Below are 26,603 nucleotides of genomic sequence, written 5' to 3' on the forward strand. Positions count from 1 at the left end.
AGTTTTCCTTGGAAACCTCACATTCTCAGGAAAAATATTGCAGACTCTTTCACTTTAAAGGCCAACACATGTCTCTTATGTTTCATTTAAACTTCTGGTCAAGGAGTTAGCTTAATGTCAATCTCTCTATCATATCTGATGGTTCTCTGCGGCCTGGAAAAATACAATTGATAAGATTTACTGAATGCTTTTTATGTGCCAGACACTATTGTAAACACCTTCCATTTAGTACCTCATTTAATCCTCATAACCCTATGAGCTAGGGTCATCAGCTAAATCAACCTAAGTTACTAGGCATCTTCTTGAATGTCATACTCAATTTATTAATCCATTCATAAAATACATATAGAATATGTGCTAGGTCCTAGATGCTCTAGACAGAAAAGCATGTAAGACTGGGTACCTACACAGACTTTTAGGAGTTTGGGGTCAAGCAATTAATAGCCCCAATTGCAGTTGCTTTGCTGGACACTGTGTAATTAATAGAACAGATTAATGAGGCCTCAGGCACATGGTATGTGGCAACTGATATGATGAATACATTCTTTTCTATTCCAATTAGAAGAGAGGATCAGAAACAGTTCACATTCCTGTGGGTTAGATAATAATTTTCAATCACACTTTTGCCTTAGAGCTATGTTAATGTTCCTGCCTTCTGTCATAATATACTCTGAAGAAATCTGGGCTGCCTGAACATTCGTCTGATACATTACATTGATGACATTATGCTGATTGTTTAGAATGAGCAAGAAGGCACAAGCATGCTAAAGGCCTTGGTAAGACACAGTGTTCCAGAGGGTTGGAAATAAATCCTATGAAGATTCAGGGATTTGAAACTTCAATGAAGTGTTTTAGGAATGCATGTCAGAAACATGACAAGATATCCCCTTCAAAGTAAAAGAAAATTGCTGCATCTTGCGTTTGCATCCGCAAAGAAGGAAATGAAGTGGCTGGTAGGCCTCTTTGGGTTCTGGAGGCAACGTATTCCAAACCTATGAATAATGCTAGATTGAGTGACATAGAAAGTTGCCAGCTTTGAGTGAAGAGGTCCAGGCTGCACTGCAAACAGAGCTGCCACTTGGGGCATACAATCCAGCACATCGCATGGTGTAGGTGACAGTGGTGGGAAAACATGCAGTGTCTTATGGCAAGTATCATTGGGAGAATAACATAGGGCCCTGGAATTCTGGGGCAAGGCTATGCCATTTGTAGCACAGAATTATGTCTTTTGAGAAAAAGCTCTTGGTGAGTTACTGGGACTGGTAGAAGCAGAGTGCTTCACCATGGGGCACAAAGTGACCATGGGTTTAGAACTGCACATTACAAGTTTGGTTCTGCTGGATATGTTAAATCACAAGGCTGTATAGGTCCAGCAGTAGTCTACTTTAATATAGAAAATTACATCAAGGATTGAGCCTGAGAAGGACAAAGGACATGGCAAATTGCATGCGCAGGTAGCCCAGCCCAGCATGTCATTCACAACAGCTGAAATAACACCCTTCCCTAGCTTGTTCCTATGGCCATATGGGGGCCCCATATGAACAACTGAAGGAGAAGGAAAGCTTAAGCTTGATTTTTGGGTGGGTCTGTTCTGTGTGTGAGTACAAGCTCAAAATGGACCATGGCTGCATTACAACCACATTCAAGGATAGCCTTGAAAGACAGTGGAGAGGGAAAAATCTTCCCAGTGTGTGGATCTGTAAAAAGTGCACCTAGTCATTGACTTTTTGTGGAATGAGAAGTGGTCCAGTATATATAGACTTGGGAAATAGCCAATGGCCTGGCTGTCTGGTCAGGGGCCTGGAAAGAAAATAATTGAAAGATTTTAGAGAAGGAGTTCTGGGATAGAGGCATGCAGTTACATGAAGAGTTTAGTGTGACATATTATGGCCCAATAGAAAGCATCTACTGTGGAAGAGATTGTGAACAGTGAAGCAGATATAATAACCAGACCAGTTTATATAAACCAGTCTTTGTTGTTGGCTACCCTGAAACTGACATTTTGGCATAAGAACAAAATGGCCATGGTGCCAGAGACAGGCTATGCATGGGCCCAGGAGCATGGACCTCCCATCACCAAAGCTGACCTAGCTTCTGCTGCTTCTGAATGTCCAACCTGTCAGCAACAGAGATCAATGCTGTTATATCACTATTTCTTAATGAGACCAACTGGCCACTTGGTGGTAAGTCAACTACAAGGGCTAGAGGGTTGTTTTCACCTACTCTGTGTACAGGTTTGTCTTTCCTGATTGTAGTACCTTAACCAGCACCATAATCCAGGGGCTTAAAGAATGTCTGATCTATGGGTGTAGAATACCACACAAAAAACATTTGAACAGGTGACCCATTTCACAGTAAAGGAGATGCAGGATTGAACTCATGACCATGGGAGCTCTAGCTATATCTTCTATAACAACATCATTTAGAAGTAGCCAACTTCATAGAACACGAACAGCTATCTAAAGGCACAGCTGAAACGTCAGCTCAGAAGCAACACTCTCAAAGGAGGCAGTGCCATCCTTTGCAGAGAAAAGCTCAGGATTATTCTTCTTCCTTTAGCTGGTCGTATGGGAACCCTTTCCTCTAGCCTCATTTTAGCCAAAGGTACCAACTGGTAAAGGGATGCTGTTGCAACTGTGGTAGATGACATGGGGATCTGAGCTAACTCAGAGACCTCTATATGGTACCATGTCATCAGCAGGAGGAACACAATGGCGATCGATGGGTGTAATCAGGACTAGCCCTATTTACCATCACTCCCAATAACTCTCACTGGGGGATTTTGGGCTCCCCATATGTGCAACTCTGGGCTCTGCAGGGCTGGAGGTCCCGAGAAGGAGTGCACTCTTGCCAGGGGACACAGTGAGTGTCTCATTGAACTATATGTTATAGATACTGCCAAGGCAGTTTGGACACCTCATGTCCAGAGACCTGCAGGCAAGAATAGGGTCACATCTTGGCAGGGGTAATCAACCCTGATCATCGGGAGAAGGTAGTGCTGCTTATAGACAATAAGGATAGGAATATGTATGCAACTCCTATGTCATCTACTTGGAAGCCTGCTGGTACTCCTTTGGCCCACTGTAGCTGCGAAAGGGCATGTACAACAACCCTGACTTGAAAAGGTTATGACTGCCAATGGCTCAGACCCATCAGGAATGAAGGTTTGGGTCACACCACAAGGTAAGCTACCATTACTTGCCAAGGTGATAGCTGAGGGTTGACAGGACTTGAAATAGATAATAGAGGTGGGAGAGGTTAAGTACCTTGTGGCCGTCTCAAGCCCAACTGCAGCAATGGGGCTCCAGTTCATCTCACTAACTTCCTTCTAAGTTTTCTCTCAGGAAGAAAAGCCCATAGGAAACACGGAGGATATGTTCCCTAAATTTGCGCAGAGAAGCAGATCTGTCCAGAGAAAGAGGTGGACTGTGGCAATCAAGAAAATTTGTCATTCAGCCTGGGCGTGGTAGCTCACGCCTGTAATCCCAGCATCTTGGAAGCCAAGGCAGGCAGATCACCTGAAGTCAGGAGTTTGAGACCAGTCTGGCCAACATGGTGAAACCCTATCTCTACCAAAAATACAAAATTAGCTGGGCGTGGTGGTGTGTGCTTGTAATCCCAGCTACTTGGGAGGCTGAGGTAGGAGAATCACTTGAACTCGGGAGGCAGAGGTTGCAGTGAGCTGAGATCACGCCACTGCACTCCAGCCTGGGCAAAAAGAGCGAAACTCTGTCTCAAAAAAGAAAATTTGTCACTCAAATCTTCTGCTATAGGGAGCATAATTGACTACTGGACCCTTACTCTTCTGGATCCACCCGTTTCTGTACTGAGGCAATACTTCTTTTGGGCTTCTCCTAGTCAATAACAGCAGGGGTATAATGTAGGCCCATTCCTGTGAGATGAGGGACTCCTTTTAACAGGAGACTTTGGCTTCAGGACTCCACATTGGCCTGGTTGACACTTTCTTAGAATGATGCTGTAGTATAAGGCTCTTTCTACCTAATCCTCCTTCCTTTCCCTATTGTGAGACTTGCATCACAGTCTGAAGACTCTCTCCATTTCCTCTGGCTATCTTCCATTTATCTTTCATAGGCATTTTCCACAATAAGTCACTTGCACATCTAATTCTGTTTTGGCATTTGTTTCTCAGAGGATACAAACTAACACAATGCCACCAGGGAACAAGACCTTAGCTAACAATAAAATGGTAGGGTATGAAGAAGACAGACTTAGAATCTACCTCCTGTACTGGATCTACAGAAATGTAGTATACAATGTTGACTGTGTTCTATGAACTGTTTTCTGCAAATGCCAATTCAAAAAATGTTATTTTTGCTAACTTAAAGAGGAAGTGCTGGAAAATAAAATGAAAGTAAAGGAATCACTTCCTCTATCTCTAACTGTTCTTTCACTTTTTTTTCCCTATTTACAGTTTTTATTATTACTTAAGTGATAATCTTTTGTACAGTCTGGCAGTCTACAAATTTATAACACTTGGCATTTGAGCAAAACACTACTAGAAAATCACTCAAAAGTGTGTGCCCTGAAGGAGCAAAAGCATAATCTTAATTGATATAAATGAGACCATTTTGTTACTGCCTAGTCAATTGTTTGAAAAGAGAACTGAACATTAGGAATCTTGTACCGTATTCTTATCTTATCTATGCTATTACTGTTTTGGCACATCTCTTAAATTCTTGAAACCGTATCTTATGTAACTAGAAAATCAAGTAAAGGTATTTACTCTCTAGAGCTAAAGAAAGACATACCCTTAGATGGGTCTTTTATATATTAATCATACTTCATGATGTGTGTGCATGCACATGCATGTGAGTGTGATGTAGAAAAAATCAGCGTAAGATTTGGAGTAAGGAGACCTGAACTCAGCTCTACAACTTGTAAGAAACCTGGGCAAGTCCTATTGCCTTATTGAATTTTGGTTACCCTGTAGGCTGTTGCAAAGTTCAAGTGTAACAGAGCATATGAAAAGGCTTTGTAAATTATAAAATGCCATATAAATGTGAATTTTTATGATAGCGATGATAATTAGGGATCTTCTTTAGGACAGCTCCTGATATATGACAGATGTAAATAGCTTAGGATAAGCAGGAAGTTAATTTAACTCACTGTATTACTCTACTAGGGCTTCCATAACAAAACACCACAGATTGGGGAGCTTAAACAACAGAACTTTATTTTATCACAGTTCTGGAGGCTAGAAAGTCTAGAAGTTCAAGATCAAGGTGCTGGCAGGGTTGGTTTCTCCTGAGGCCTCTCTCCTTAGCTTTCAGATAGCCTCCTTCTTGCTGTGTCTTCATAAGTTTTTTTTCTCCATCCCTGGTGTCTCTTCCTCTTCTTATAAGGACATTAGTCATATTGGATTAGTGCCCCACCATTAGGACTTAATTTATCCTTAATTACCTCTTTAAAGGCCCCATTTCCTAATACAGACACACTGGGGTTAAGGTTTCAACATTCAAATTTTGAATGAACACAATTTAGTCCATAACACTCATCATTAAGTACGTTCAAGTCCATTCCAGGGTCTATTCGAAACTATGCTGGTCTACCTCAGGATAATGTCGTTCCTAGACCTCCTGCCTCAGGGTTACTTGAGGTGCTTGGTAGAAATGCAGATTCCTCAGTCCCATCTCGGGTTTAATGAATCAGAATCTCTGGGGTTAGCATTCAGCAACTGCATTTTTATCATCTGGGTAAAAGTTATCTGGATGGTTCTTGTGTACCAAAGTTTAACAATTACTGTTATAATGGAAAGCACATAGAGCTTTGGAGTTCCATGGCCTAGGTTCAAATCCTGGCTCCACCAACTACTAGGTGTGTAATCTTTGACAAATTACTTAATCTTTCTGCCCTACAAATTACTTAATCTCAATTGTCCCATGTGTTGTAAAAATGAGGATTATTATTTCTGCCGGCAGATTGTTGTGAGGATGAGAGTAAGAGGCTTAGAGGACCTCACATGCTGTAGTTGCTTCATAATATTTTTATTGTTATCATTCTCATACTTTATATTCTGATAAAACAATGATTCCATGAACACTTTCATTTTTATGCCTTTTTTCTTCCTTGCAATGCCATCCTCTCTTATATCTAAATCCTAACCATCCTTTAAGACAGATTTTAAATCTCATCTACTTTATGTCACCCTTCCTGATCCTCACTGCAATTTGGCTATCTTTTAGGACAGGGGTCCTCAACCCCCAGACTGGTACTGGTCCATGGCCTGTTAGGAACCAGGCTGCACAACAGGAGGTGAGTGGCAGGTGAGTTAGCCTTACTGCTTGAGCTCCACCTCCTATCAGATCAGCGGAGGCATTAGATTCTCATAGGAACACGAATACTTTTGTGAACTGCGCATGCAAGGGATCTAGGTTGCATGCTCCATCTAATGCCTGATGATCTGAGGTGGAATAGTTTCATCCTGAAACCATCCCCCCCGGTCTGTGGAAAATTGTCTTCCACAAAACCAGTCATTGGTACCAAAAAGGTTGGGACTGCTGTTTCAGGATATTCCATTTTGTATTATAGTTATTTGTGTATGTCTTGTTCCCCACTGACCATTTACAACTGATTCTATCCCAACACTTGTACACATACACGCAACACACAAATGCATGCAACACACACTTTTCGAGGGTACCTAGGACAGGGCTTAAATTAATAAATATTTGCTGAATGGAATCAAAGGGGATACGTTTTTTGAAGGCGAAGATTCCAATTAATCCTTCGTAAAATTTGGGCTTTTTTTTTTTTAAGTGATTTTTGTATTTTTTGTAGAGACAGGGTTTCACTATGTTGCCCAGGCTGGTCTTGAACTCCTGGCCTCAAGTTATTCTCCTAACTCAGCCTTCTGAAGTGCCGGGATTACAGGCATGAGCCACCGTGCATAGCCAAAATTCAGGCTTTCTATGCCCATGATACAAGAAGTAGTAGTTCCTGTTTTAGGGGCTGGTAGTATACAAGAAAATTTGAAACAGAATTTTGACAAATGTGAATGTATGTATGGAATAAAGCTAATATATCCCTTCATTCTCATATCCCAATAAGTAAACAGAACTGGAGCCTTTAGTTATTATTATGAATATGTGGCCAGAGAAACTTCCTGCAATGTGTACCTCTGGAAGAGTAAAGAGCTTGAGAGCAAGATTGATGAAGGATGAAGGAATTTTGATTGTTAGAGAAACTTGGAGCCCACAGTTTATTTTGAAACCATTTTTAGTAAAGATTTAGTCAGGTTCATTCCTATGAAGGTTTAGAAATGTCTGGTCTATTTTATAGCACAATAAAACCTCATGGTTTCCTGGTTGGTTGGTATTTGTTTAAAGAGAGTGGCTTGCTGGTCTGGACAACATTTGAGAGGCTATAATGAGAGGAAATCTGATGTAAACCATTTCACCTGTAAAAAGGAGGGTCTCTAAGGAATAAAATCAGCCATAGCCATGAAGTTTACTGGTTAAAGAGCCATAGTTTTGATTTGTTTAAAGTGTTGTTCATGTTAGAGTGGATGTTAGTTATCCTTTCAAACATGATTACACATCCCAAAATACAGTATTAAAATCTTGAATTTATATAAGGGTTCTTGTTATTTTTCACAGTTTGCACTTACATTTAATATAGTTACCAAAGCACCAAACCATGCTAGAGAGTTGTCACTGGGAACAGTCCAAGCATAATTCTAGTGAAGATTGATGTTAGGTTAAGAACCGGAGCGCTGCAGTTAATCCTGGTTATTTAGCAGGAAAACGACATAAAATACTCTTGCTTTTGCCTGAATTATCTGACTAGACATTAAAAAACTTCTGTAAATGTACAAGTCTTTATTTTGCTTTTCATTAGCAGATCTAGTTGTTTGTTTATTATTTCTGGAGCTGATAAAAAATATAGTGATTTTAAACAAAGAATGTTGAACAAGATCATTTCTATGATCTTACCATCTGAATCTTCTCAAAAGGGAGATTTCTCACTGACTTCAAAGGGGTATGAGAAAAAAAGAAGCAGAATAAGATTGTATGACTCATTGAAGCCAGATAATAACTGTTTAGTTATTTTAACCTCTAAGAGCTATGCTAGACATTTATATTTGTTTCTGTATTATATAGAATCTGTAGCCTCACTGTCATAATTTTTACTCTTTTATTTGTAGGATACCACTATGAATACAAAATAAGTGTTGGTTTATCATATCTATTTCTAGAAGTGTAGGGAAGACTGTAGGTAGTATACCATTAAGGGGAATCCATTATTTTAAATTTATTTTTTTACACAGGAGAAAAGTTGGTATATGTGTACTTTATATTGTATCAATATACTCAAATTTTCTTTTTACACTAAAACTAACAAAATAATGATGAAACTAAAGGTACAGCTTTTTCCTGGCTAAACTTTCTAGAATGAAACTCTCTTTTCTTAATGTCAAAATAAGTATTAATTCATTCCTCAATCCACTGCAATCTGGCTTCTGCCCCAACTGTGGCAACTATTCCACATAAGGTTGACAATGAAACTTGTCATTGTCAGGTTTCATTGACATCCGTGGTTACTTTCCTGTCCTCATCTTTTTAGAATGTGGTATTTTTATGCTTTTTTGTCCCCCTTCTGGAAACTTCCTCATTTTGGTTTGTGACACCACTCCTGTCTGATTCTCTTTCTAGCTTTGCTACTTCCTTTTCAGTCATTCTTTTGAGCAATTCTTTAGTTCCTTGTCCCTTACATGTTGGTATTCCTGAGTTCAAAAACAAATCCTCTTCTCTTCTCACACTATATACTCTCATAGGGGATATCTCTTTTTCTCCCAGGGTTCCACTTCTCCATATGTACTACAGGCTTCCAATCTATACCTGTAGCCCAGATTGTTTTCTTGAGCTTCAGACTCATACATCCAATGGCCAAGAAACATTCCCACTTGGATTCAATCTGTTCAAAAGGAAATCCATAATCTTTACTCTCAATTATTCCTCTAGTACTTACTATCCTGTTCAATGGTTTCAAGATATTCTAGTCACCTAGGCTAGAGCTGGGGAACCCTCTTCACAGTCTACTTTTCTGCACATTCCAATTCTATGGAACTGATCAGAAAGTTTTATAGCTGTTATTAATTCAATTAATTCTTCCTTTCCAAAGGGTACTACTGCCATTGCCTTACAGAACTTTATCTTTCATTTGGCCAATTATAATCGTTTCTTAAATGATTTTCCTAGCTTTAGTCTTACATACTTTCAAACTAACCTTCATTCAATACTAGCATTGGGTTTTGAAAAACAATTAAATACAATAAAAATTGATCATGGCTTCTCCCTCCTTTAAAACTTTCAACAGTTCCTTACCACCTACAGAATAAAGTCCAGGTTTCTTAGAGTGGCCTATAGGGATTCCCATGATTTGGCTTCCACCTATCTATCCAGTCTCATTTTTCCATTCCCATCTTCCCTCCCCCACAAATCATACCAATCTATTTAAAGTTCCAGAAATGCCCATGATGTCTCATGCCTCCATGGCTTTGCAATACTGTTCTTTGTATGGAATACTCTCCCTCCTCCTTGTCCACCTGGGAAGCTCCTATTCTTCAATACCTAGTTTAGTATCTCTTCATCTGTGAACTACTCCATGTCCTATCACTGTACCTGGTAAGAACTCTGTTAGAGCATTTTGCACTGTACTGCATTTGTTTACTTATTTTCTCTTTTACCAAACTGAGGGCGGGGACTGTATCTCATTCATATTTGTACCTTTAGTATCTGAGTAGCGTCAAGTACATGCTGAATAAATGAATACATGTTTGCAAACATAAATCTTTTTTTGTCTTCCCTATGTTTAATGCTAATATGAATGAAATTGGTTACGGCTTAATTTTTTTTTTCTGTTTCTCCATGTTACAACATACAGGCCCTAAATCAACATCTTTTCTGCAGAATGAGATCTAAGATATGTAGGGCCATGAAATTAAGATAATATTATGTATGCATTCCTTAAAATTTAATATATAAAACATTTCTGCATTTATAGTAATTAGAACAGAGGCATTAACATCCCTGTAGCATTTGCTTTTTGATGAAAGAGAGCTAATATATCTACTTGATTGTATAGTAAAAAGGCAGACTTAGTTGAATAAAAAATATTGAAAGTAAGGCTTAAAAAGAGTTGAACAGACAATATAATCTGGAGGTCTCCTTGGAAAAACTCAGAATTAACAGAGTCCTGTGAAGTCCTGAAGGGATGTGGGAGGGTAAGGAAAAGGATAGATGTAAGAAAAATAAACTAATTTACATTTACTAAGCATCTACTCATTGTTAGTTACCTTACACGTGTAATTTAATTTAATCCATAGTAACTCTTTAAGAGGTAGACATTGTTATCCCCATTTCACAAATGGAGTAGGTAACATGAGACTTTAAGTAACCTACAAGGTCATGTAGCTACAAATGGTAACTAGATCAGAATGATGCTAAAGTTTCCTTCCTTCACATCATGCTGCCTGGACTTTCAGATGAAGTTCCCAGAGCTGCTGTGCTGCTGTGCGGCTGTGCGCAGCTTAGTAACACACACAAAGTCACATTATTTACTCCTATTTGCAATGATAATATGTAGGTGTTTCACTTAGCAGTTAATAGTAATATAACTGTAATTTATTTCTAATTCCATGCTTATTAAAAATTTTTTAAGAAAAGAATAGTCTTACACTTTTTGGTGATGCTAATGAACTAGATGAATCCTTTTGAGCTCCTCTTGCAAAACTGCATGAATACATTTTAAGTAGGCTTAGTGGAGAAACACACTTCTCTCTCTCTCTATCTATCTATCTATATCTATATATATATATATATATATATATTTTTTTTTGGTGCGCTGTTTGTTGGCTCCATTTGGAATCCAGAAATGACTGCTTTCTGGGGGAAAAGGCAGTTTGCTTTTGCTGCCTCCTGTAGATTGCTTGGCCTGGCAGTTTGTCACTTTCCTGGGCAAGTATCCAGTTTGTGGTAGTGAGGTGGTTTTGTGGCAGAACTCCACAATTAACCACAAGTTCAGTGTCAACGGTAGGCTGCCACCATCGTGGCTGTGATCCTTCAGATCTGCTGGGATAGCCAGAGCTGAAGAAACTCCTGCTTGTCTAGGGAGGGAACAAGAAAACTTGGAAAGAGTCTGCATTGCTGTTTGTTGTTCAAGGTTCAGGTTTTAGATTTATAATAAAAAAATCCAGGAAATTTCAGGGTAATTGTTATAGATTTAATACTTTTACCAATTGTTATATTTTAAAATTATAATAGTAAATTTGTGTCAGAGATACAATTGTTGCTCTGAAAACTTGAAACGGAAAGAGGAAAATTCTTAAAGTACCAGAATATATGCTTTCACAGCCAAAGAATCCAGGTACTGTCACTTGAGTTAAATAAAAAATGACCCACACATCTCTGAAACATTTACTTTATGTTGAAAGTGAAATACGACATAAACCTATGTGTAATTTTGTTTTTGTAAATCTAGGAAAAAGGGTTCTTTTAGTGATTTGGTGCAAATGAATGTTAAGAAAAATATTTTTAAATCACAATATGAAAAGTTTATTATATTCTATTTTAAGAGTTTTCTATTAAAATTCATTGACTAATAAAGCCAAAAATCAAAGGAAATACAGTTAAAGTCTGATTTATTAAAATAGTTTTGAGAAATATCAACACACTTGAAAAATTGTGAGGACTTGCTATAGGCTAAGTACTTGCTATAGGCATGAAGATTGAGCTAAGATTGAATAAGAGAGAATTCTTGTTTGAAGAATATATTGCAGAGGTAGCCATGTAAATAAGCAAATATGATAACAGAACATAAACCTTTATGTAACAAATAATAACAAACTCCTGTTCCATTAGTAGGGCCACACCATCTCTGTAGTTCCATCATACCTTACACTGAAGCCATAGGATACTTGAGTTATCCAAATGCACTATAGTTGCATTCCTCCAGATTTTTGCACTGCTTGTTTCCTTTGCCCAGATTATCTTTTCTCCTTACTTTACTTAGGTAACTTATATTCACCTTTTAATATCAAGCCTAGAAATCACTTCCTCTGAGTCCTCCAGAGCATTACTCCTTACCTGCTACTCCTACTGTAGTCTGGGCTCCTGAGATCTCAGAGTACACTGAGGATTATTACCTCTGTATCACAGCTCCTGTTACAACAGGCTGTAATAGTCTTCTTGCTGTCTTGCTTTCATTAGACTAAGGAACCACATCTTCACCATTATATCTTTGTCATCTAGCACAGTGTCCAGCATACCGGGCACAGAATAAATACTAAATGAATGAATGCATTCATTAATGGAGATAGATTAAATGCTGGTGGAGGGGGGATGGTACGTAGGAGAACTGAAGAAGTAAAAGAAGTTAGGGAATATAATACAGAGATGAAAGAGAGAGGTCAGGGGAAAGAGGAGAGAGATCAGAAGACAGCCATCTGGACAGATGCTGGGGAGAGAAAGGAGGAAGACTGTAAGAGAGAGAAATGGAACTAGAAGAATGAGAAACTGAGAACAAGCTGAAACAACTACACAGTGGGGGCACCCTAGAAGAAAATTATTTCTTCTTTTTTAATAGTCCTAACACATTGTTCTCAACAGTTCTTAATCACATATTTATTCTTTTGTGCTATTTAATAGTCTATGTGCAGACTTTCTATCTCCCAGATAAAGCTGCAGCTCTGAGAAAGCTCTGAAGGAACTGTTACAGTTTTCAAAAATGTTCTAAATAGCATTTAGTACAAATCTCGGCATATAGTGGGCACTAAATAGCTACTTGTTGAGAAGAACTAAAAGAGTGAGTCAAAATGAAGCTCAGATTCTGAGATGAGTATTAGCTGGAAGGAACATAGGTATTGTTAACATACTTGGGCAACAGAGTTGCCACTGCACACAGAAAACAATGATCCTTTCTATGCTAGAGAAAAACTTGTCCGTTTTTATTTTTTAACATAAGGTTGTAAATGTTAATTATTTAATTCTTTGAAAAACATAAGGTTTTCTATGTATCTTCAGGGATGACTCTAGTTTTATAAATTTGGAATCTCAATGATACTGGTTAATTTACTGCCTATTTCTGAGTTTCTTTGATATTTAAAATGTGTCAGACCACTTTATCCTGAGAAATTAGAAAAAAAAGAAATACCCAGGGGCTTGCATTGTCCTAAAATGACTTGGGAGCGGGGCGGTAAGAGCCAGGATCCCATGTCATGGTAAACCAGGAGAGTGGAGCGATCCACTAAGGAGTGGAGAGATGATGGGTCAAAACGTGAGGGAAGGCACCTAATGTAGATGACGGCTTGATGGGTGCAGCAAACCACCATGGCACGTGTATACCTATGTAACAAACCTGTACATTCTGCACATGTATCCCAGAACTTAAAGTATAATAATAATTAAAGAAAAAAAAAGACGTGAGGGAAGGCAAAGTCAGGTAAAATAAGGCTGGGGTAGAGTGCTGGGAAAAGTCAAAGGTATACTGTGACTTCAGTTTTTTTTTCATGACAGATAATGGTCATAAATTCTTGAACCTAAAGAACTAAGTAATTTTATTGGTTGTTTAAGTTTGGCAAGGGAATAATTAAATAATCTGACCTCTAAGAAATGCGGCCTAGTAATAATCTTTGACAAAGACTGTAAACAGAGAAGGGAGTTGCTATAAACATAGCTAGCTCATTCTTTTTGTGCATATTTTTAGTTAAGTAAACTTCTGATGGTCTTTGGTTACGTCCTTACACTTTACTTTAGCATTCTCTCAGGTGCTAGGCTGGCCTTCAGAGGGATGCACTCCAACTATGGGTTATTGAAAGATTTGGGCTTGTAGCCTTATAAAAACCTGAATGACAGCTAAAAGAAGGCTAGAGAATTGAGAAGACGATTTTGTGAAGAGGGCTTTGGATTTTATTTTTCAGAAAACAGTCGTTTCATACAATCCCTTTATTTTTACTTGTCAACACTGAGAGTTTGGTTTAGTTTGGTAGTATAAATAATATTAAAGGTTGCTCTTGGCTCTTGCTCTTATTATATTATTGGTAATCTTAAAGGTGAGTCTTCAGGATGCCTATGTATTTTTGGCATACAGAAATCAGAGCTTTTTAAGACTAGAAAGGATTTCAAAGGTTATCTAAATTAATCGCTTCATTTCACATTTGAGAAGAACAAGGGCAGTAAAAGTGATAGGATTGCTTAATGGCAGGGTATGAATGGCTAGGCCCAGACAAAAACTCACAAAACTGGATTTCTACTCCTCTACCATTTCCATGATCATGTGCCAATCCTACTTTAGATGACAACTTCAGATTAAATGCACACACACATACATGCATATGCACACACACACACACCTTTTAATCTGAATTTGTTCTAATTTTCAAATCAATTTATTTCCTATGGAATTTATAATGGGAATTTCAATAATGCTGGTGCTAGTTTTGTCACGCCCTTCTGTACAAACTCAAAATGTATCCATTGTTTTTTACTTTAATCTTCAACTGGTGGTAATGAGTTCTATGCACATCATGTAAAAACTATATTTGCTGAGTTTTGTTGAAATGAGCATTTTTTTTCTTTCAATCGTCATGAGGATAAAATGACCTTTTGAATTTTTATCTTTTAGGACAAGCATTTGGGTAATACATTAGATAAGGAAAAGCAAAGGAAAGGGAATTCTGGAACTTTTTCATTTTGGTTAAATTCTTGTGCTAATTTCTCAGTGCCTTTTGCTATGCATGTGAACTGTGACCATATACGAAAATGGTCTGTTTTAGGTCATGACTGTGGGCAGAGATTAATTGGTGAAAAATGGGCCTGTTTGTGGGATTTACCACACAGTAAGGTTTCTCATCTCCTTGGAAAAATGTGGAATTAGCTCTTTGAGAAATGCAGTCCGGTCATGAGGTTGAAGCGAGAGCTTAGGGAGAGAAACGCAGTTCACTCTCTAAGGCAGTTATGATTGGTTAGATTCCAGAGCAGTCCCTTTGGTGTAGCAAAGTTCTTCTCTTTTGGCTTTCAGGTCTGTGTTTCCTAATGTTGCTAGTTTCACCAGTACTTCACAGATAGCATCTTATTCGGCTTCCTTCAAGTCCTGCTGATCCAAACTGGGGAGTGGTCTTGGAGAGGATTCCTAGTTCTCCCCGCTCCCCCATCTAGAAAATGCTGTTACAGTGAAAAAGCCTTCAATTTGCAAAGACCAATTGCGACAGCAAATCTGTGCTGTGTGGAAGGGGATACAAGTTGCGAACCGGCTGGTATGTATGGCAAGGGTACAAAATGGAAGGCGAGACGTTAGTTCTTCGCCTGTGAAGATGGTTCTTGAGCAACACTCAAGAACGTGCACGTGGAGTGCTCCTAGAGTGCACTCCACGTGCACGTTCCTCCCTAAGAGCCACTGCAAGGATCCTGGGCCTGCTGCGTGGCCCAAGAATCCACGTTGCTTCTGAGGCCAGATCTAGCCACAGCGATTAGGGTTTCTTCGCCATGGCCTTGGTGGTGGCTGGCCCTCATCTGGTCACAGTCTGAAGACCCACCCTGAAAGGGGCTAAGGTTAGAGACAGCGCCCCTCCCCTCCCACCCTTAGCTCACCATCCCCACTAAGTACACCCCTTGGGGACCCCAAACGCCCTCTTTCCCGAAGACCCCAGTAGTGACCTGTGGGATTCCGGCTGGGTGTCTGGGACTTACCCTCAAAGAGAACCTGCACGCCTGGGGTCCCAGGATGGCGGGCGTGCCCCTCCCATCCGAAGATGACCTCGTCCTTCTCTTTCAGTCCCGGCCGGTCTTCTGACTGCCGCCGCCGCGCTTTCCTCGGCCTGGGCACGCTGGGTCGGCGGGGTCCCGGCTCGCGTCCCTGTTGGGCGGCCGCGGCGCGGGTGGCGGCGGGACAAGGCGCGAGCGCGCGCTGGGCGCGCGCCCGGCCGGGGCAGCCGCAGGGGAGGAGCGCCCGCCCGCCTCTCGCGCGCCCAACGGACCAGGCTGGGGCCGTGAGGTAACTGTTGCAGCCAGCGGAGCTGGGAAGCGACACCGAGTTTCCAGTCCCGAGAGGTGCCCGAGGGAAAAGGAGGCGGCAGCCAAACTGGTCCTGGAGAGAAGCCCCTTCCGCCACTCTCCTCAGCCAGCATGTCCCGGACTCCGCCGCTCCTCAGTCCGCTCGGTGGGGACCCCGGGCCGTGGCGGCCGGCGCAGCCTTGACGGGTTGCGAGCCAGGGGGCGCCCCGAACGTGAAGGCTGGGGTCTGGGAGCACGAGCGGCCGCTGCGGTACGAGCGGAGTGTGCTGAGTCCCGTGGCCACCCCCGGCCCCAGCCATGAGCAGGGACGAGCGAGACGCCAAAGCCATGCGGTCCCTGCAGCCGCCGGATGGGGCCGGCTCGTCCCCCGAGAGTCTGAGGAACGGCTACGTGAAGAGCTGCGTGAGCCCCTTGCGGCAGGACCCTCCGCGCGGCTTCTTCTTCCACCTCTGCCGCTTCTGCAACGTGGAGCTGCGGCCGCCGCCGGCCTCCCCCCAGCAGCCGCGGCACGGCTCCCCCTTCTGCCGGGCGCGCCTCTCGCTGAGCGCCCTGGCTGCCTTTGTCCTCGCCCTGCTGCTGGGCGCGGAACCCCAGAGCTGGGCTGCCGGGGCCGCCTGGCTGCGGACGCTGCTGAGCGTGTGTTCGCACAGCCTCAGCCCCCTCTTCAGCATCGCCTGTGCCTTCTTCTTCCTCACCTGCTTCCTCACCCGGACCAAGCGGGGACCCGGCCCGGGCCAGAGCGGCGGCTCCTGGTGGCTGCTGGCGCTGCCCGCCTGCTGTTACCTGGGGGACTTCTTGGTGTGGCAGTGGTGGTCTTGGCCTTGGGGGGATGGCGACGCAGGGTCCGCGGCCCCGCACACGCCCCCCGAGGCGGCGGCGGGCAGGTTGCTGCTAGTGCTCAGCTGCGTGGGGCTGCTGCTGACGCTCGCGCATCCGCTGCGACTCCGGCACTGCATCCTGGTGCTGCTCCTGGCCAGCTTCGTCTGGTGGGTCTCCTTCACCAGCCTCGGGTCGCTGCCCTCCGCCCTCAGGCCGCTGCTCTCCGGCCTGGTGGGGGACGCTGGCTGCCTGCTGGCCCTGGGGTTGGATCACTTCTTTCAAATCAGGGAAGCGCCTCTTCATCCTCGGCTGTCCAGTGCCACCGAAGAAAAAGTGCCTGTGATCCGACCCCGGAGGAGGTCCAGCTGCGTGTCGTTAGGAGAAACTGCAGCCAGTTACTATGGCAGTTGCAAAATATTCAGGAGACCTTCATTGCCTTGTATTTCGAGAGAACAGGTATGTTAGCTGGAAGGCGAGGTCTGGGACGCGAGCGGGTTCGGGTTTACCGCTGCAGTTGCCGAGTTGAATTCGCTTATTTGAAAGCATGTTAACTTTCTAAATGGAAAAAGGGTGTGTGTGGGGGGAGGGGAGGGAGGAAGGGGGAGGAAATGTTTTATTCTGGAAAGGATTCTTAAAATACAGGAAGTCTTTTAAAAATGCAGAAGCAAGTACCTTTTGTCATTGAATAGAAATCAAATAGCCCGCTAATCACATGGCACTGTTTAAGGACTGTATATGCAATAGATGAGTTTGCAGAAGAATGAGGTGAATCATTTGTGGTTGAATAGATTGACTACTCCTGCTTTTGGCATACTCTGATGTGTGTCTTTTTGGTGCCATTTATCTGTTTGCTGTTATAATGATGCCTACCCAAGGATAACATACAGCCTTTAGAATGAGAGGATACATCAGTCAGTTTTAATCAGTGTGGTTTCGTTATTGAAAATCGAGAGGAAAAATCTGAGATTTTATCGTTACAAGACATGAGCTTTGCAAATGAGAGTAATTTAGATGAAAAGACAGCAGTATAGGTGAATATAATATTTTACAGATTAATTCAATGTTCTTTGTATTTGTTGCATAATTAGGAGACTGTTTTAACAGTTTAAACTTTAAACTTGGTAATTCCTGGAAAGACGCCAAAAGCATTTCTATTTTTTCACCATAGGTTTACATATTTTTGTTTTTTTAAAAGGGATTGAAATCATTAGCAAATGAGTTTATATCTTTATATAGTATTGGAAAATCTACCTGTTCTACATCACCAAGAAACTTAATAAGTATAGTTACTATTATTGAGCATTTATGAAGTGCAAAACATTTTACACATACTGTCTCAAATCCTCACAAGAACGGTGTTTGGCTGGTGCCATTAACCTCTAGAGATGAGAAATCTAGGCTTACAGAGGTAACACGGCTTCACATGTCTAGTAAGTGGTAGTTCTGGGATTTGATTAGATTTTTCAGTTTTCAATGCTGTGTTCTGCACGACTAACTTGTAAGTTTAGTGGTTTTAAGTAGGAGAGTAAGAGCGTACACCATAGGTTTTCTGAATTTTTGGATTACTGATATGCTTTACACTGGGAGCCAATATGTTGGAGACAAAAGTTTCTTGTCCTTAATGCATTTGATGCATTCTTCTCTCTTATTTTCTGTTCTCTTCCTTCACTTATTGTCTGTCTTCTCTTCGAAATAATCTCCAAGCTACTACATTGGTTTTATAACATGTTGAACACTGATCTGTAGTGTTCCAGTGACACAATACTTTGCTTCTTGAATTGGCTTCAGAGGCCACTTCTGTGGTCAACCACTTGAAAAAGTTTTGTTATGCCTTTTGTTTTCTCAGTTTACTACCAGTGATAATAGATAGTACTTCAGGAAAATGTGTGTCGGAAGAAAAATTGTTTTGAGAGGATTTATTATGGAACAAAGTAGTATCAACTATTTTCATAGAATGGAATTAATATTTGAATTTTGACCAAATGTGAACAAATTGCATTTTTTAACACTGGAAAATTGTTTTAGCAGTTTCATCACTTTTGTGGGCAATTTTCCTGAACTTAACAGTTACAGTTTAACATATTTTAATTGTAATTTGTTGGTGCGGTAATTCTGTCTGTCCTCTTGTAAGTGGAAAATTTCTAGGCTTCTTAATCCTAGTGTGGTGCTCTTTCCATCACAGCATAGCTATATATGTATATAGCTATACCAGGTAGCTTCAATTATTGTTTATATTAGAGGAAAATACAATTTGTGCTTCTAAAAAGGTTGTATTTTCTTAGTGCAGAAAACCCTGATTCACATTCCACTTTTAATAGGAACATTTTTGCACACTTAAAGTGTATGTGAATAGTTCAGGGTTTATACATGCCTACCTAATATTCAGTGTCTACAAAATAATTCTATTTTGACATTACTAGAAAAGGGTATTTTTAACTTAGCAGATACTGTCATAACAAGAATTTTTATTTATGCTTGTTCCCGAAGTCTAACAGTGGATTTGTGCTTTTTGTTTGCATATATATTATGTTAAATATATTTAGAGGAAATCAGTACTTTTATGGAAGTAAAAGTTCAGGAGATTTTCTAATTTTCAAAGTGTCGTATATGACAGTGGTAAAAACACTTGCTTGTTTCAGAAAGTGAAGGAAGATGAAAAGATTTTAGATAGGACCTGACATAGGAGAAAATGTCCTGGATTCATAGGCAGAGGATTGAGGAGTCTTGGCTTAACTGTTTAATTTTGGAAAAGTCAGTGAACCTTTCTGAATCTTAGTATCCTGTCAAATTAAAGGATCCTAGTAGATGAATTCTGTAATACCTTCTAATTCTAAAATTAAATTATATAATACCTTCGAATTCTAAAATTAAATTCTTTTTGTTTACACTTTTGGTAAGGTAGAAATAAAAATAAAATAAGATGTCACAAACTAGTAATTCTTGAAGTTTTACTTAAATGTTGAATGTTGACCTTGCTAACCTATACTTTCCAAGGTATAATAATTGAAAAAGATGAGCAAATATCCTATATATTTTGGATAGGACTTTAAAAAAGTATACGGGGGTTCATTTATAGGATGGTAACAAAATTACTACATGTTCATTTCTTTAAGAATTTAAACATTTTTATTAACCTCTTTGAAAGCCACTTAAACTTCTATCAATAGAAATGTTTTTAATTGTAGAATAATAGATTTAAAGTAGTTTTTAACTTTTGGGATGTTATATTACTGTGTTGAAAAATAATGGCATGTTTGTAAAACATTTGATTTTATAATTAGATTTATAATATTTGATTTAAATGCTATATATGTGTCAGTTCAGTTCTTAACTAAGGTTTTTTTTTTGTTTTTTTTTGGCAAAGCAGTTAGAGATTTGAAGCCCAGTAAATCTAGTTACTGTTAATGGTGTTCTGCTTTGGTGGGTTAATGGAAAGAAGCACTGAGTTTGTAGTCTTATCTGCCAAGAATCAGCAGAAACTAATAGGAAGTTTAAAAAAATCAGTCGTCTGCATGGAAGCTTTAATCAGAATTAAACAAGCTACATTTCTATGCCATTTTAATTGCATATTCTACAGTGCAATTTTCAGCTTTTCAATGAGATCACTTCGTGTTTGACTAGGTAAATACAAGGTTTTGAAAGGCATAAGTTAGTGTGTGAGATATTTTTCTATACCTTTAATGCTAAGTGCTTTCTAAATGGTTAGGTAAATATTTAAAAATTCCGTGGCCCTAATGCCCATAAATATTACTTAAAGTGTTAATTTTATTTGAAAAAGGTATACATATGTAGTGTGAGAACTTAAAAAAGAGCGTTTTTTTTAAAGTTGTGATTATTTACTCACCTAAGGAATTTGCAAGGCATAATTCCCTGTTAATTTCTTTAAGAATACTGTAGTATTTGTGAAATTTATTTTATGGCTTCACTGAGTGAGTGTTTTATTCCAATTTCATGTTACTATTTTGTGGTAAAATATCAGCCTACATAACAATTTTATACTTTATTTTGTAAATGTAGTATGTACTCTGCCATGAGTGTTATTTTTCAAAAACACAGATTTGATAGAGTCGCTCTGTTTTAAAAATCTCTTATGGCTTTTCATTGTCCACAGGATACTGTTCATGCCCTTGACCCTTGCTTGCAAAGTCCTTCATAATCTGCACTTTGCCATTTTTTGTTTTATTTTTTTAAAAAGCATTTTATTACTAATGGGACACTCCCTCTCCACATACATTCTAGCTATTTGAGGGCTGCTTCTTGTTATTGACATTGTGGATTTTTCTCTTTTGATTTTAACATCTCCATTTGTTGAAATCTCCTTTAAGGAACAAATAAGATTAGGCAGACTTTAGACAGTACACTGATACTCAAATTTATATATAACCTGAGAACAAAACTTCATTATAGCAGAATGGGCCATATTTAAAAATAAAAGTTGACAAACCATGTGAAGCAGTGCTGATGAGTATTTTCATTATAGTGCATTAGATTGTCACATCTCCATAATTTGTTTTTATACACTTAGTAGAAGGTAACCATAAGTAAAACCATAAAGTTTGTTTTTCATTGTCATCAGACTCTATCCTCCTCAGTGGCAGGCACTTCTCTCATTCTTTCTCTTTTCCCTTTCAATTACCAAGTCAGCTTATTTCCCTAGCACACTCTTCTGCCTTCTGTACCCCATTCAAAGCAAAAATTTATACATGCCGAAAAAGCCTATTTCAGTATAAATGTTGGTATAGATATATAAAATATAGGACAGGTTCAGAGTTTATCTAATCTAATTGAAATCTGCTCATTATATGTTGTACAAGGAAAATAAATTGAACTCCAGAGAGATAAAAATACTGGCTGAGGGTTATTCTGTGAGATATTTGGAAAACGAGGACTAGAACCTAGGTCTTTACTCCTAGTCCACTTTTACTTTCCACAAGGAGCATATATACTTCCCATCATAGCTTTCCAAGGCTGTACTTAATTTTGCCAGGTATCTCCGATTATGTGAAAAAAAGCAGTGTCTCTGGTTAAAGGAGGTAGGCGAGAAGAGAGAGAGTCAGTTAAGAGGGACTCTTGAAAATTGCATAGTTTATAATGACCTTGATGACAAACTTCTGATACAGTTATTTCAGAGTAATTTGTAAGGATGCAGCTGGTCTCAAACTCATAACCTACATAACATTTATTATGTTGAAGACAGAGGGGAGGGTCAAAAGGAGAGTAGGAAGAATGGAAGTGAACTGACTATTGCCTGCTTGGCTTAAAGGCATTCAGTTTAAACAAAAGAAACTGAAAAACTGTTAGCTAAACAACATTTTGGAAGAACTGGATTCTGTCTGTGGGTGGTCCCTGACAGTTTATAACATTGAGCTGTTGCTCACCTTGTTATTTACAAGCTGATCTGTGCTCATTTAGGTTGTCGTTATAAGGCTGTTCTTAGAACTTGGGGCAGAAGAGTGTATCTCCCACTGTTTTTTTTTTTTTTTCTTTTACAACCAAGAACTTTCCTTCTGGCATTGATTTACCTAGCAGATAACTTTACAGATTTCTTCTCTTCCATCTGCCACAGTACGTTGTTTGGCCACCTCTTCCTTACATTTCATACAACTTGCATTCAGCAATTTTTTTTTTTTTTTGAGACAGGGTCTCACTGTGTTGCCCAGGCTAGGGTGCAGTGATGTGCAGTCTTGCCTCACTGAAAACTCTGCCTTACAGGCTCAAGTAATCCTCCCACCTCAGCCTCCTGAGTAGGTGGGATTGCAATGCGTGCCACCATGCCCAGCTAATTTTTGTATCTTGTTTTTTTTTTTTTTTTTGTAGAGAAGGGGTTTTGCTCTGTTGCCCAGGCATGTCTCAAACTCCTGGGCTCTAGCGATCTGCCCATCTTGGCCAAAGATGTCCACATTTGAGAATGTGTTACCTTACGTGGCAAAATGGACCTTGGGGATGGGTTTAAGGATTTTGAGATGAAGAGATTATCCAGGATTATCTGAGTGGGTGCAGTGTAATCATGAGGGTCCTTAAAAGGTAGAAGAGAGAGGCAGAAGAGATCAGAGAAGATTTGACAGTGGAAGCAGGGTTGGAGTAATACAGTGTGATACACATCCACCCTCGGGAGGCTGAGGCCGGAGAATGGCTTGAACCCGGGAGGCAGAGCTTGCAGTGAGCCAAGATCACTTAACCCATCTTTGCTAGCTTTGGTGATGAAAGAAGGGGACCCTGAGCCAAGGAAAGCAGGCAGCCTCTAAGAAGATGAAGAAGGTAAGGAAGTAGATTTTTTCCCTAGAGCTCCCAGAAAGTATTGAAGCCCCACCAGCACCTTGGTTTAGCTTAGTGAGACCTATATCAGACTTCTGACTTGCAGACCTATAAGATACATTTGTGTTATTTTATGCCTTTGAATTTGCAATAATTTGTTACAGGAGCATATTAGTTTGCTAGGGCTGCCATGACAAAGTACCACAAACTAGGTGGCTTGAACAGCAGAAATAAATTGTCTCACAGTTCTGGAGGCCAGAAGTCCAAGATCAAGTTATCTCCAGGGTTGGTTCCTTTTGAAGGCTGTGAGGGAGAATCTGTTCCATGTCTTTCTCCTAGCTTCTGGTGGTTTACTGGCAGTCTTTGGCTTGTAGATGCATCATGCTGATCTCATTCTTCACCTTCGCATGGCATTCTCCCTGTATGTTCACATAGTCTTTCCCTGTATCTGTCTTTGTTTCCAAATTTTCTAATTTTCTAAGGATCCAGGTCATATTGGATTGGGGTCCACCCTGATTATCCCCGTAGAGACCTTATTTCCTAATAAGATTACGTTCTGAGGTACTGAGGATTAGGACTCAACATATTTTTTAGGGGCGATACAATTCAACCCATGTAGGTAGAAACAGAAAACTAAAGCTATGTAAAATTGAATTGTTTTTCAAAATGGATGCTGAATATAAATTGATGCATTTAGATTTTTGCTAGCAGTGAGTAAGAATGCCCCTGGATCCACAATCTTATCAGCCAGTGCTTCCTATTTACTGACTTTTAAGTTTGGCTATGAAATGGCATTTCTGGGGGTGGAGCCAAGATGGCCAAATAGGAACAGCTCCGGTCTACAGCTCCCAGCCTGAGCGACACAGAAGACGGGTGATTTCTGCATTTCTGTTTGAGGTACCAGTTTCATCTCACTAGGGAGTGCCAAACAGTGGGTGCAGGAGAGTCGGTGAAGCGCACTGTGCGCGAGCCGAAGCAGGGCGAGGCATTGCCTCACTCGGGAAGCCCAAGGGTCAGGGAGTTCCCTTTCCTAGTCAAAGAAAGGGGTAACAGACGGCGCCTGGAATATCAGGTCAGTCCCACCCTAATACTGCTCTTTTCCAATGGGCCTGGAAAACGGCACACTAGGAGATTGTGTCCCGCACCTGGCTCGGAGGGTCCTGTGCCCACGGAGTCTCGCTGATTGCTAGCACAGCAGTCTGAGATCAAGCTGCAAGGCAGCAGTGAGGCTGGGGGAGGGGCGCCCGCCATTGCCCAGGCTTGCTTAGGTAAACAAAGCAGCCAGGAAGCTCGAACTGGGTGGAGCCCACCACAGCTCAAGGAGGCCTGCCTGCCTCTGTAGGCTCCACCTCTGGGGGCAGGGCACAGACAGACAAAACGTCAGCGGGAACCTCCACAGACTTAAATGTCCCTGTCTGACTGACAGCTTTGAAGAGAGTAGTGGTTCTCCCAGCAGGCAGCTGGAGATCTGAGAATGGACAGACTGCCTCCTAAAGTGGGTCCCACACCCCTGAGCAGCCTAATTGGGAGGCACCGCCCCAGTAGGGACAGACGGACACCTCACTTGGCCGGGTACTCCTCTGAGACAAAACTTCCAGAGGAACTATCAGACAGCTGAATTTGTGGTCTCACGAAAATCTGCTGTTCTGCAGCCACCGCTGCTGACACCCAGCCAAACAGGGTCTGGAGTGGACCTCTAGTAAACTCCAACAGACCTGCAGCTGAGGGTCCTGTCTGGTAGAAGGAAAACTAACAAACAGAAAGGACATCCACACCAAAAACCCATCTGTACATCACCATCATCAAAGACCAAAAGTAGATAAAACCACAAAGATGGGGAAAAAACAGAGCAGAAAAACTGGAAACTCTAAAAAGCAGAGCACCTCTCCTCCTCCAAAGGAACGCAGTTCCTCACCAGCAACGGAACAAAGCTGAATGGAGGATGACTTTGACGAGTTGAGAGAAGAAGGCTTCAGACGATCAAACTACTCTGAGCTACGGGAGGAAATTCAAAACAATAGCAAAGAAGTTAAAAACTTTGAAAAAAAATTAGAAGAATGGATAACTAGAATAACCAATGGAGAGAAGGGCTTAAAGGAGCTGATGGAGCTGAAAGCCAAGTTTCAAGAACTACGCGAAGATTGCAGAAGCCTCAGTAGCGGATGCGATCAACTGGAAGAAAGGGTATCGCTGATGGAAGATGAAATGAATGAAATGAAGCCAGAAGGGAAGTTTAGAGAAAAAAGAATAAAAAGAAATGAACAAAGCCTCCAAGAAATTTGGAACTATGTGAAAAGACCAAACCTACGTCTGATTGGTGTACCTGAAAATGACGAGGAGAATGGAACCAAGTTGGAAAACACTCTGCAAGATATTATCCAGGAGAACTTCCCCAATCTAGTAAGGCAGGCCAACATTCAGATTCAGGAAATACAGAGAACGCCACAAAGATACTCCTCAAGAAGAGCAACTCCAAGAAACATAATTGTCAGATTCACCAAAGATGAAATGAAGGAAAAAATAATAAGGGCAGCCAGAGAGAAAGGTCGGGTTACCCACAAAGGGAAGCCCATCAGACTAACAGCTGATCTCTTGGCAGAAACTCTACAAGCCAGAAGAGAGTGGGGGCCTATATTCAACATTCTTAAAGAAAAGAATTTTCAACCCAGAATTTCATATCCAGCCAAACTAAGCTTCATAAGTGAAGGAGAAATAAAATACTTTACAGACAAGCAAATGCTGAGTGATTTTGTCACCACCAGGCCTGCCCTAAAAGAGCTCCTGAAGGAAGTACTAAACATGGAAAGGAACAACCATTACCAGCCACTGCAAAAACATGCCAAATTGTAAAGACCATCAAGGCTAGGAAGAAACTGCATCAACTAACGAGCAAAATAACCAACTAACATAATAATGACAGGATCAGATTCACACATAACAATATTAACTTTAAATGTAAATGGGCTAAATGCTCCAATTAAAAGACACAGACTGGCAAACTGGATAAGGAGTCAGGACCCATCAGTGTGCTGTATTCAGGAAACCCATCTCACGTGAAGAGACACACATAGACTCAAAATAAAGGGATGGAGGAAGAGCTATCAAGCCAATGGAAAACAAAAAAAGGCAGAGGTTGCAATCCTAGTCTCTGATAAAATAGACTTTAAACCAACAAAGATCAAAAGAGACAAAGAAGGCCATTACATAATGCTAAAGGGATCAATTCAACAAGAAGAGCTAACTATCCTAAATATATATGCACCCAACACAGGAGCACCCAGATTCATAAAGCAAGTCCTGAGTGACCTACAAAGGGACTTAAACTCCCACACAATAATAATGGGAGATTTAAACACCCCACTGTCAACATTAGACAGATCAACGAGACAGAAAGTTAACAAGGATATCCAGGAATTGAACTCAGCTCTGCACCCAGCAGACCTAATAGACATCTACAGAACTCTCCACCCCAAATCAACAGAATATAGATTTTTTTCAGCA

The 26,603-nt window shown here is 40.6% G+C and overlaps 2 protein-coding genes across 2 annotated transcripts in view; one reads left to right on the forward strand and one right to left on the reverse strand.

Annotated features, from left to right (window-relative positions):
• Positions 1 to 15,885, reverse strand: part of PSMA1 (proteasome 20S subunit alpha 1) — a 131,886-nt gene extending 116,001 nt beyond the window's left edge. Inside the window, exon 1 of the mRNA XM_030829529.1 lies at positions 15,705 to 15,885. The gene's annotated coding sequence lies outside the window, so the exon portion shown is untranslated. The remainder of the gene's footprint in view (positions 1 to 15,704) is intronic.
• Positions 15,886 to 15,941: 56 nt separating this feature from the next.
• The window catches only part of PDE3B (phosphodiesterase 3B), a 227,200-nt gene continuing 216,538 nt past the window's right edge, over positions 15,942 to 26,603 (forward strand). Inside the window, exon 1 of the mRNA XM_030829527.1 lies at positions 15,942 to 17,303. Coding sequence (XP_030685387.1) covers positions 16,326 to 17,303 — 978 coding nt within the window. The 5' untranslated portion in view covers positions 15,942 to 16,325. The remainder of the gene's footprint in view (positions 17,304 to 26,603) is intronic.

Source organism: Nomascus leucogenys, chromosome 15, assembly GCF_006542625.1.
Source record: "Nomascus leucogenys isolate Asia chromosome 15, Asia_NLE_v1, whole genome shotgun sequence".
Classification (NCBI taxonomy): domain Eukaryota; kingdom Metazoa; phylum Chordata; class Mammalia; order Primates; family Hylobatidae; genus Nomascus; species Nomascus leucogenys.